Below are 11,846 nucleotides of genomic sequence, written 5' to 3' on the forward strand. Positions count from 1 at the left end.
TGCTGATCCCACATTTCGAAGAGCGCTTTAGAGGGATTAGATAATTTATCCTACCTTGTGTATAAGTTGGAAGAAGTTGTAATGTGTGAAGTGTAGCAGAATCGTTGCCTTCATTACTAAGTTGCTCCACTCTAAATCTGCGATACAGCATGGTAACTCCTTTCACTCTTAGCATACACCCATCCACAGCAAAACCAATTCCATAGAGACCTCCAAATGCAACAGTCACAGGATGCCCAGGTACCTCTGACACAGGTCCTAAGATTTCCTTGGGATCTGGTAAGAAGTCTTTGTAAACCTTTTTCTTTCTCAACAACGGTAACACAACTTCCTCATCTGATTTCACAGCTAGTGGTTTATTTGAAGACAATAATGGTGAGCAATCATCAAAGGACCACAAAACATAGTTGTCAGCTTTTGGTTCTCTTTTGGTTGGTTGTGTCGGGTGGAGCATGGATTCAAAGTCCAACAGGGATGCTGTGGCCCTATGAGCAAAATATAACTTTCAATTCATGTTAGGTACTTATTGACTTAGAGGAGGGCCTGACAGGAAAATATTTGGTTCAAGGTAATGAGAGACCAACCAAGTGCAGAGAGGTCCATGCATTATGACTGAGAGCAAAATATTTTCTCACTTGCATGATTTTCAATGTTTAGGGTTAGGTTTGGGGTTATGGTGACAGTGACAGTCTGTATCCTTTTTTCCAACTTTGCTCACCCCTTTGTAATATGCAAACAGGTAAAGCCCTTATACAAAGATTTTTGTCTTGTCTCTATTAACTTAGAGAGAGCAAGATGGATAGGCTTTATGATAAAGCCTCTTATCACACTCTTCATCAGGCTTGTGGCACCAGTTGCTGAAGCTTATCAAAAAGGCTTCTTAATCATAACAAGAATTTGTTTTGCTCATTGAGTCAGACATGCCAGTTCATCAAAAGAAACTACCCCATCTCTCCCCAACCAAAAAGGAGCTCACTCTAACACTAACAACTTCCAATGTAGTGCCAAATTTCTTCAAGTCGTTCCTTGGTAATCCATTAATAATATTTAGATCATAGATCTTATCACACCCATCTTAATGTATAATTTTACGGTTGATTAATGATCCTATCTTGGCCAGGATACTACCCTCCCTTCATCATTTGGAGAAGGAGGGAGGAGGAGGGGTTCCCTCAAATGGTTGGATCAACAGCTCTTTGCTATGCTATACTTATTCAGCAGAGTTGTTCCTGGACTTGAACTTTTCCCACTTCTGCTTGATGACACAGAATCTTGATCAGCTGTAAACACAAGCTTGAGGACTTGAACATCTAGATTTGACCTCACAGCTAGGTAGCAGTCACTTAGAACAACTTCTTTTACAATCATGCTTGGTTCAATGTCAAGGAAATGTTCCATATCATGATACATTGCAGTGACATCTGTGCCGCCAGACGTAAGGTTACCACTCCATCTGAACAAACTCACTTTTTTCACGCTTGCAATAGCAACGTTACCACTTGTTGGGCAGCAACAAATAGCTGTGACATCAAACTGGGTGGGAATCTCTAAAGCTAGGAAATCCTTGCACTTTCCCTCCGATTCCTGCCTTTGATAATGAGAATGTCCCGCTGCATAAGTACGCACCGCCTCGTCAGGATTTGCCTTGAACCAGTTAAAGTAAGCGCGAGAGTGAGTTTGAACGCTCACTACTTTATTGCCAGCGTTTTTTCTTCGGCTTGTTCTCTCAATTGTCAAAACGCACTTGGCTTTCTCGTTGCAAATCAACTTGACAGGTTTTGACATGATCGGAAACTCACAGAATAGAGGAAAGTTCGGTTGCTCGAGTGAGTAAACAAACACCTTCATTTCTCTAGTACCAAGGAAAAGATAATCTTTCGTAGAGGCAAAAGAGGTAGGTTGAAGAGAATCGGAGAACGTACGTTGCGATTTGAAGTAATGGAATAGAAGTACTCGCACCATTTTCAAAAGATACGCGTTTACGGCAATGACGAATCGATAAATTGGTCCTCAAACTCTTTGGCAGGGGAGGGGGGGGAAGCGTACCTCTTTACGTCAGTAGAATAACTGATTAATCCCTGCTTCGTCCCGATAACATTAATCATTTCAGGTTGGGGATCTTCCACCTATCCGCCATATTTTCCATGATCATTTTAAACTAACGCGCGGAAACTGGTAACAACACTTCCTTACACCATAGGGCACCAATAGGGCATGAATTATTACCTCTTATTTTTTACCGTATTCTCAGAAATTAGAAACTGTTTGTCTTTATATCAGTCTTGTGGATTCAATATGTGTGAGGATTGAGTTTTAGATTTATTTTCCCTTCAAAAAAAATGTTATTTGTCTCCCCTGAATTGCGCTTTAAGAGTAGTATTTTTTCATCATGTAAGCCTATTGTATGTTTCTCCATTAATACTAAGCCTCGTGGACGAAGTAAAAAAAGAAACACCGTCACATCTCCAAGTGAGTCAATCTTTTCATTCCTGAGGTTTAGATACGTAGAACGGTACAAATAAGCTGGAATGGCTGATGATTTTAAAGTTAGAACGCACAATTTAGCTCAATAGGAAAAAGATCAATGTTTAAATTTTGCACGAGTGTTCCTCTGCATGCTGATAAGAGCACAAAGAGATCATGTCTCTCTCTGAGTACTGTACGCATCTGCAGAATGACTTAGGGAGATTTTGTTTAAGAATCTCTTAAGAATACCAACTGTTGGGTCCTTTGTAATTCAGTGTCTCTGAACCACAAATATTCCAACTTTTATAGTACCCATGTCATATCTGACTATTATAAATATTTGAAAAAATCTTTACAATAATTTATGCCAGTTTCTGTTCATTCCATGCCATTTAACTTTGCTCTTTATTTTTTCCAGGATTGTAGGACTAGAAAATTTTGGAATATCCGCTGCATATAAGATCTGGATCTATGTCCACTGAAAATGGCAAATACGTAGCTAATGATAATGGTCGCTTAGACAAACGTAAAGCTGTGAAGGGATTTGCAGAGTTCTGCTGCTCCCCTGTCCAAAATAAAGATGCATGGCAGGAATCTGCAGAAGACTACAAAGTCAGAAACACCAAACTTGAGTACACTTACCCTGTAAGAAATAGTAACACAAATTAATTTTTGCTATATTTGTGGATGGTCCATGATAAAGAAAAATTAATTACTGCAAATAAGAATTTCACAAAAGCAAACTCTGCAAAAACTACTACCTAACCGTCACTTTCTGTGAATGAAATACTGTACTCTGCTTGAGAATTTAGTAACAATTTATATTTTTTTCAGATAGCATTCTTCTGACAAATAAATTTGTCATGTCAATCTCTTATCAAATATTTCTTCTGGCAGTTAAAACTACTTGTGCCAGGTTGTGCATCTTCTATACCAAGCAGTCAGTGGCTGTATGTAATCACATTTGGCGGTGGGCTTGTGGAGGGAGACAATGTGTCCCTTGATGTCAAGGTTGGGGAGCACTGTACAGTGGTTGTGACCACTCAGGCCTCAACAAAGGTAAGCAAGGTTGTTACTTTACCCTTTAACTCTCAAGATCCAATTGTCAATTCTACCATCTAGCCACTGCACATTTCCTTGTAAGTTAATTGCAAGATTTGGTGTTCAATCAAGGTAATAACTTGTACCTGATGAGTTTAAGTATTCTCACTTCCTGTTTGCTGTATAATGTATAAATACTTTAAGGAGAAGTTACATGATAATCACTTCTGGTAGTTAAAGTGTTAAAGAAGCCAGTAGTTGGCCAAAACCTGAAGATTGTCATGCCATTTTGTACTGGCTACTTTGCAAATTGTGATCAAAGACAGAAAATAAGTATTTTTGAACTGATTCTAAGCATCAATGTCTGGCTAAAGAAGTTAACCAAGTATGGCCTAGAATGGACCATATTTCATGTCTCAAAGAATTTTTTATTTCAAAATTTACTTGGTGAGCTTGCCATCTGACCCCCTTGATAAGGGCTGTTGAATTGAATTGAATTCTGCTATTCCAGCAGAATTCAGTTCAGCAGCCTACTCGGTTCAGAGTGCTCATCTATTACATTTTCCAGTGACGGTCACTAGCCTAGTCTTTTACTGCAAGGGTTCAACACTTCAGACTTTCTCGAAACTAAGGGAAGGTGCAAATGTTTGATGAGCTTGATTTCAAGGCCAATTAACCCCAACCCAGGGTAAACTTTCAGTTCAGGTTTCTTTATTCCTTTGTTCAAAGGCCTTTCTCTATTATTTATAACTCATCCAGTCATAAAATTGTTGGCAAAAAGAATTCTACTGAATTTTCTTTTAAAGTTTTCAGATCTGAAATCAGATTTCACACTAACCCTGGGTTATCTTAACCCATCTTTGAACCTGCCCAGGTTTATCACTCAGAAGAGGGCTTAGTTACACAACAAGGCTTGCGAGGTTTGGTTGCTGATGGAGGGTTGCTTGCAGTTCTTCCTGATCCTGTGGTCTGCTTCAAAAATGCCATCTACAGCCAGAAACAGGTGAGTTTTAGATCAGTAAAAAAAATTGCTTGTTTTGAACCCAGCCTTAAGTGTACAACAACAATAACCTCCTTGTAGGTGCTCTGGTATATCTGAGGAACCTTCAACTGCTCGAAAACATTTCCATTACTATTAATATTAATGCTACTTTTAAAAATTTTTTTCTTTGTTTACTACTGGTAAGAACAGAAAGTCAATGATTTGGTTGCATGTCATTTGAATCTCGGACATCATTGATGAATGGTCATTATGTTGTAGGATTTTGAGCTCACTTCAAATGGCAGTGTCATCATCCTTGACTGGTTTACAGCTGGGCGTGTGGCACTTGGAGAAGTCTGGGATATGACTAGGTAATTACTCATTATTTTATAAATTGTAAGTAGGAGCAGGAATGGCACAGTGGTGATTGAGGGCATTTACCTCCCCACTGCTGTGGCCTGGATTTGATTCCTGGACCTGGGACCACATGAAGGTGGAGTTTGTCATTGCTTTTTGTCCTTGCTCGGAGGGCTCATCTCCAGGTCCTTCAGTTTTTCTCTCTTCAAGGAAAACCTCATTCCAAATTCCAATTCGACCTAGAAACAGTGGACAAGAAAAGCCACCTTGTGGAAATGTCCACTTCTAAATTCCCATTCCCATTAAGTAGTAGTATAATCACACATGTAAGGATATTTTTTATTTACACAATTTAATCTCAAACTTATTGTTACATATTTTCTGTCTGAACATATAGTTACAAAAGTCATAACAGAGTCTTTGTGGATGGAAAGCAAGTGTATGGAGATTCAATCTTTCTTAGCAATGAGAACAGCTTTCTTTCACTAAAAGAATCCATGTGTGGTGTGATGGTAACTGAAAGACACTTGATATTTTTAATAACCTTCAGTTGTTATTTGAATAAACATTCTTGGATTAGCATCACCTTACAGTTTTGTAAATGTCTTTCAGGTTTTGGGAACCTGTGTTTTTATTGGTCCATATTTTAAAGAAATCAAGAAAAAAATTAAGGAGAGAGTCTCTGTTCTCACAAGTAAGACACATTCTTATCTCCACAATCAAATAATATATGAAATTATAAGATACAGTCAGACTGATTGTGTTTTTGATTGCCAAAGAGTAAACTGACCTGGCCTAACATTCTACTTTGGATGCACCATCACAAATAGGTGGCTTTCTTTGGACACCATAAAGGCTTGGTTCTCTTTCTTTCATCCCTTAGCAACCTCTTTAACCCTCTCACTGCCAAGATTGCATTAGTAATTCTCCTTACTGTCTGCCATACAATTCTCATGATGTTGGTTTGGAGAATTAATTTTGATATTTGATAAACTAACAATCCCCAAATTGATATTTATCCTTACTCTCATCACTTGTCTGGTTGATATTGTAAGGAGAAATTCTCTCTTGATTAATCATGGGAGCTAAAGGATTAAATACTGAAAAGCTGCACTAAACGCATTTGTGACTAAAACAATTTTTTGCACATTAACCAGAGCAGGAGCTGTTTAAGAACTGAACACAGTAGGTTTGAGTGTATGAGAGGGTTTAACCAAATTGTTGTCAAACAGGTGGCATCCTTTGATAAACTCTTATTTCATTTGGAGACAATTTTCAAATGGTTAGGTTTCTCTCTGAAATCTCAAAACACAGTAGAAGTAAATGTATATATATTGTCTAGACGATCAAGATAAATGAATTATGGTTTTTGAAACCTACACTCCAGCACCAATTTCTGAAAGAAAGAGTAAATGTTAATTTTTATTGCACAAATTCATTTGACTCAATCAACAGAATGTAATGATATGAGTGTCGTCAAGAAAGATTTGATGGCCTTTGCTAGTGTTTTGGATCCTTCACTGTGTGATGGCATTGTTGTCAAACTCATAACCACACAAAGTACAGAAGAGGTAAGTGATGTGATATTTTCAATAATTTTCCTCTTTCGGGTGTTGTATGTTGCAATTAAAGTAACAGATACTCTCTGCAAAAAACTTTAGTAACATGCTGCATATTTTCCATGCTTGGGAATTAAGTGCATACTTTAGTGTGCAATTAGTTTCATGTCATTTCATGTTTTTTCATTTATATTGCTTACTTGTTCATTTTGTCTTGCTCACTTGCATACTTGTCATGTAGTAACACTATGACACTCTTCAGTTTAATGAAAACATTGTCTCTACTCTACTAGAGGGATTATGCAAAGATGTGCATAACAGAGGTTGACCTTGCTGTCTCTTATCTCTGTCACTTTTTCAAAGAAAGTCAGTGAAACGGTTATTTATAGCCTCTGTCATTGTTTCTCTGAGAGGTATAAGCCTAAAACATGTCATCTCTTTTTTGTTCTTCAGGCCTACAATTTCTTTAGAATGATTATTCAAGATATTGTACCAAGACTTGGAGGAGACCCACTCGTGAAATGAAAATACTGTCCATTAGCAAACAATGTTCTTATTATTTAGTACACAAAAATGATAAATGAACAATTAAGAAGTTAGTAATTAAAGCAGGAAATCAAAACATGCCTGCCACGAAGTTTTTCTTGGACAAATCAAGCTGTACAATCTGAGGAACTCCTTTTTTTAATGTTGTCATAATGATTATTATCATGAACATAAATATTTTTAGTAATATGGAATTAAATAATTTATCTTGACTACTGTATTTCAAAGTTGCTGACCTCAGGTCTCAATGAGAAACCATCACAGTGAACCATTCAGCCTGAAAACCCATTTTTAATGATGAGCTATTCACGTGTACACCAAGATTTCTTTTTTATAGTATAATAAAAGGAGGCCTCTGTAATCTTCTACATTAATGTTTCACATTGTCCTTGTAAGCAGCAAGTATGTGATCTGCAATCTCTTTAACGCCAACCAGATGTTTGGCCTGGGAAAATATAGTTGGACCACCTTGGCGCATCATAGCAGATTCTCGTTCCATCACCTAAGAAAAATATTACCTTTGATGAAGCTAAACATGTGATTCCTTACCATAGGTGGCTAAAAATTGTTACTTGAAGGTAAAAGATGCATACTAGTTAGCATAACCTGTGTGCCCCCCCCCCCTCCCATAACTTTAAAAAAAAAGGGGAAGTCCCCATCCTCATTTTTTTAAGGTAGGAGGCAGTTGTTTCCGGTATATAGGATGATTTAGCAGAAATCTTGAACTAGTCACTTTGAATAGAGGTTGAATTAAAAATTTAAAACAACAAAAAAAAGTCAAGCCCTACCTTAAGATCTGCTCCAACAGCTTCTGCTAAATCAGTTTTGTTGATAACAAGCAAGTCGCTCTGTGTTATGCCTGGACCTCCTTTACGAGGAACTTTGTCTCCCCCTACAAATCATCAAAAAACATCCCTTCTACCTGATAACATCATTTTTAAATAATCCATCACTACACCTCTTTTCCCCAAAATATTCATCTCATCTTTGCCATCCCCTTTCTTTAGTTACAAAGCATTGGATCGTCCATCACTATGCCTCATTTCTATGATATTTCTCTCTCTTCTTGGCAATCCTCTTGCTTGCTTTTGTTCAAACTGCATTGAGGGGAATACTTACTTATCAAAACTCCCCACTCCCTCTCTTTAAAAGCTAGGTATAGGGATGTTTGATGGATAATCTGTTGTCAGCAAGCATAAGACCCCTCTAACAAACAGTTTGTCATGGGTAAGCTAGTTACCTGACTTAAAAATATTACAATATAAGGGACCATTCACATGGTTTTCCATGAAAACTGAGCAGGAACAGTCACTGGTAATAAAGAATAAAGAAGGGACTTTGGAAAAAAAAATCTGCTCCCTTATTTTATGTGAATTTATTTTGAATTCTTACCTGCAACATCAATGACGTAAATAATGTAATCAGCCAGTTCCCTGCTGTAATTAGCAGCAAGATTGTCTCCACCAGATTCAATTATCACCAGATCTGGTTGGAATGTTTTGGTCAAGTCTTTAACCTCCTCCATGTTCAGTGAATAATCCTACCAAATGTGTTGAGATCTTACGTTAACATTATTAAGACCTTGATTTTCTTGAGTGGTATACTTGAATAGCCAGAAATCCATTTTAATATGTTATTTACTGTGTGGGAGGTCTGTATGGGGAAAAAAAACATACTCAACCAGACCAAGGGCACAATTTTCCTTGTACAGAGCAGGACCGTCATAGACCAATATAAACCAAGTATTTTTTTTTCTGCTTTGCTGCCAATGGTCCAAAAAAGGGAAATTGAGGGCATGGTCCATACTGTAAAAGACTGGTGCCATGTAATTACACAATTTTCTATTCAGATTTAGTGATAATTGAAGATCTGAGGAAAGATATCATGGGGGGGGGGGCGGAAAGGGGGTGAAGAGGGAGGGGGGAAGGGGGAAAAGAGAGGATATAGTAGGAGACTGTCCAGTAGGCCTTGTTCTAACAGTATAATATCTATTTTATCTATTTTACACAATATTCAGCCAACGGGTAATGAACAAAGACAAACTTATCACCTTTGGGGGGGTATTGTCCTGATATACTGACAAACTCTCTTCAGTTATTAGTCTATGTATAAATAGATTTATAAATCCCCTTAACCCTTTAACTACCCAAAGTGATTAAAATTTAACTTCTCTCTACAACATCCTTATGTTATTCTACAAAAGGGGAAAGGGAATACTCAAACTTATCAGCTAGAAATTGTTATCTTGATCTAATACCAAATTCTTGTCACTAATTTACAAGAAAAAGTGTAGCAGCTGGAGGGGAGAATTAACAATCAGATCTCGGGAGTAAAATGTTAAGGGATAATTAGGAATCATAGTAAACTGGTTAATACTATACTGTGAACCAGAAATTTTTTGCTTCACCTCCCTTATAGCAGCATGAGGACAGCCTCCTGTCTCCACAGCTCTCATTCTTTCCTCTGGTAAAGCTTCATTTTTAACAAGAAATTCCCAATCCTCCCTGAAATTCATAGTCAGTTAATTTGAAGGAAAAATGATTTGGAAGTAATTGATATCAAAATGAAAAATCTGTATGCTATCTACAGTAAAACATGGTCAGTGCACTAACCTGGTGAAAATATCATTTGTGACAACACATACTCCATGGGAATCCCTTAAATGTCTGCAAAGAGCTAAGACTAGTGCAGTTTTTCCTGATCCAACAGGACCACCGATACCTACTGTAAAAGCACGCTAGAGAGGAAAGGAAAGAAGATTTACTGCAGCTCCCATAATGGAGATAGAAAATGGTGCCTTGATAAAGTGTAGGTCTTACAAAATTTTCATTCAGTCTTGTAATCTCATCAGCCTTAATGCAATGAGCCTTGCAATCATTTTTATGCTGCAAATGTTTCATTCTTGAATGTTTACATTTGTTGAAAGCTTTTGAGGTCTCATATTTGTTCACATAGCTAAGAGTTTCAGACAAAGGTCAACCAGGGCAGGTTGGAGTTATTGTTGTGTGTGATGGAAGTCTTAAGCTTTCAGGTTTTCTAAACTGCAGCTGGCAATCACACTGGTGATAGTCTTATTTTGAGCCCTTGTACTAGCAAGGCCCATCCAGTAATTTGAATAACACCATAGCAATAGTTAGGAGTAGAGAGTTCTGTAGACATAATTTCTCATTTTCAAACATGGGTCTAAGCAGCTCTGCAAGCTTCCTATTTTGCCATGTGCCACCCCTCAATACAACTAAGTCCTGCTGAGGAGATTTGTCTCAATGGTAGGGGGGGTACATGGGAAATCCTCCAGAAATCTGTGTATAAACTCACTTGTTTCCAGTCAGATCTATTCACTAATTTGTCTCTTTCTGTCCACAGGCCAGGATTCGACATAAATTCATGGGTGTGTCCATGCTCGTTGGCACCATGACTGTGTCCATGGGGTGCTGAATGATGATGGTGATGATGATGGTGATGTTGTTCAGGGGAAGTACTGATATTACCAGCTGAAAATAGGAAAAGAACTCATTAATTTTCACAAAGTGATCATCACAATTATCACTTTCAGTTGTGTTGTAAGGATCTTGATTTGGCAAAGAGAGATCCCATCATGTAAAAGCCTTGTGGTTTCTCATGGCTTCCTCGCCACTTCTAGTCAATTTTTCTTTTAATTATTAAATTTGTCTTTCAAAAACCGATGGTCGGGTTACGTTTTCTCAAATGTGCCCTGTATCCGAAGAACAACACCCACCACGCCATGCGCCCGCTTTTAGGGAGGCTCGCTACAAATGTCAGCTTCTATTTGATGACTTAATTTCAAATATAATGATTTATATTTCCATACCTTTAATAAAGCTGCAAGGTTTTTCTTCGCTGTCTCCCATCTCAAAAATGTGGCAGAGAAGAGAAATAGGATCGACCGTGGTTAGTAGCGTAAGGGGTCGAGGCGTCGAAAATGAACAGGCGTTGCTATCTTGAGCGAGTTGTAGTACTGGGGCGAGATTTTTCGTGGTTGCTAAGTTGTGCTAATCCTCCATATTGAAAAGTGATTTGTGTTTTGTCGCTGCTGTTTTTGTCGCATCTGTGAGGGGAAAAGCTTCCAAATGGACGAGTATCAGTCAGCAGAAGAAACATCCTTCGTCGTAGACGAGGTTAGCAACATTATTAAAGAGTCTGTTGAAGGAGCTATCGGCGGAAATGCTTACCAACACAACAAAGTGAATCAGTGGACTTCCAATGTCGTCGAGCAATGTTTGAATCAACTAACCAAGCTCGGAAAACCGTTCAAGTACATCGTCACCTGTGTCATCATGCAGAAAAATGGAGCCGGTCTTCACACCGCAAGTTCCTGTTTCTGGGATAACACTTCTGATGGAAGTTGTACAGTGAGATGGGAAAACAAGACCATGTACTGCATCGTGAGCGTTTTTGGACTAGCGATTTGATTTGTAAACAAGATGACGTGGTTTTAAAATCGAGAACAATGCTATATAAGGAACAGTTTTGTAACATATAGGTTTCTATGTTGATTTTAAAGGTGGCAACTGTGTGTAAAACTGAGAACTAGCCACTAGAATTTTCATTTTAATTTCACAAAGCTTAAGCGCGTTCATTATCTACTATCTTGAAACTGATGCATTTAACATAATATCTGTTTGCAAGCACTTGTATTAGTGCATACCAATACACTTGTAAATCCTCTTGCAAGAATACCTTGGATTTCTCTCTTTTTTCTTAATTTACGTTGAGGCGAATATCAGCTTAAGTATTGATAGGTATGGCTATTTACAAGAGATTTGACGCGTGCCTGTCTTGGGTTACGGTATATTTTGTACATTTATTAAACTTTATTGTATTCTTGAAGGTGTGAGTGATTGTACATTGGAATAAGTAGCTGTGATCAAATTATT

General features: G+C 37.9%; 4 protein-coding genes across 6 annotated transcripts in view; 2 read left to right on the forward strand and 2 right to left on the reverse strand.

Moving 5' to 3' along the window:
• LOC131786831 (uncharacterized) overlaps positions 1-2,138 on the reverse strand; it is a 16,827-nt gene extending 14,689 nt beyond the window's left edge. The window contains exons 1-2 of one of the 2 annotated variants that reach the window (XM_059103896.2): positions 1,211-2,138; positions 55-485 (exon numbers count right to left, since the gene is read on the reverse strand). In XM_059103896.2, coding sequence (XP_058959879.2) covers positions 55-485; positions 1,211-1,962 — 1,183 coding nt within the window. In that variant the 5' untranslated portion in view covers positions 1,963-2,138. The remainder of the gene's footprint in view (positions 1-54; positions 486-1,210) is intronic. The other variant, XM_066172758.1, reaches the window with a different exon arrangement.
• Positions 2,139-2,194: 56 nt separating this feature from the next.
• Positions 2,195-6,994, forward strand: LOC131786832 (uncharacterized). 2 transcript variants are annotated; one of them, XM_059103898.2, is made up of 10 exons: positions 2,224-2,299; positions 2,427-2,469; positions 2,885-3,111; positions 3,364-3,525; positions 4,382-4,510; positions 4,769-4,860; positions 5,244-5,358; positions 5,459-5,540; positions 6,302-6,417; positions 6,859-6,994. In XM_059103898.2, exons 3-10 carry the CDS (start codon positions 2,938-2,940, stop codon positions 6,928-6,930), a joined length of 942 nt encoding a protein of 313 aa, XP_058959881.2. In that variant the 5' UTR covers positions 2,224-2,299; positions 2,427-2,469; positions 2,885-2,937; the 3' UTR covers positions 6,931-6,994. The 2 variants fall into 2 exon arrangements, with proteins under 2 accessions (XP_058959882.2, XP_058959881.2); XM_059103899.2 differs by having other exon boundaries at positions 2,195-2,469.
• Positions 6,995-7,071: 77 nt separating this feature from the next.
• Positions 7,072-10,885, reverse strand: LOC131786845 (urease accessory protein UreG-like). Its single transcript, XM_059103914.2, has 7 exons — positions 10,781-10,885; positions 10,267-10,442; positions 9,564-9,688; positions 9,359-9,455; positions 8,344-8,491; positions 7,740-7,843; positions 7,072-7,453 (listed from the first exon to the last, which is right to left on the reverse strand). Exons 1-7 carry the CDS (start codon positions 10,818-10,820, stop codon positions 7,322-7,324), a joined length of 822 nt encoding a protein of 273 aa, XP_058959897.2. The 5' UTR covers positions 10,821-10,885; the 3' UTR covers positions 7,072-7,321.
• Positions 10,886-11,039: 154 nt separating this feature from the next.
• LOC131786824 (dynein light chain Tctex-type 1) lies at positions 11,040-11,381 on the forward strand. The gene has a single exon (XM_059103890.2). It carries the CDS (start codon positions 11,040-11,042, stop codon positions 11,379-11,381), a length of 342 nt encoding a protein of 113 aa, XP_058959873.1.
• The last annotated feature ends 465 nt before the right edge of the window (positions 11,382-11,846 follow it).

The sequence above is a fragment of the Pocillopora verrucosa genome, chromosome 9, assembly GCF_036669915.1.
Source record: "Pocillopora verrucosa isolate sample1 chromosome 9, ASM3666991v2, whole genome shotgun sequence".
NCBI lineage: Eukaryota > Metazoa > Cnidaria > Anthozoa > Scleractinia > Pocilloporidae > Pocillopora > Pocillopora verrucosa.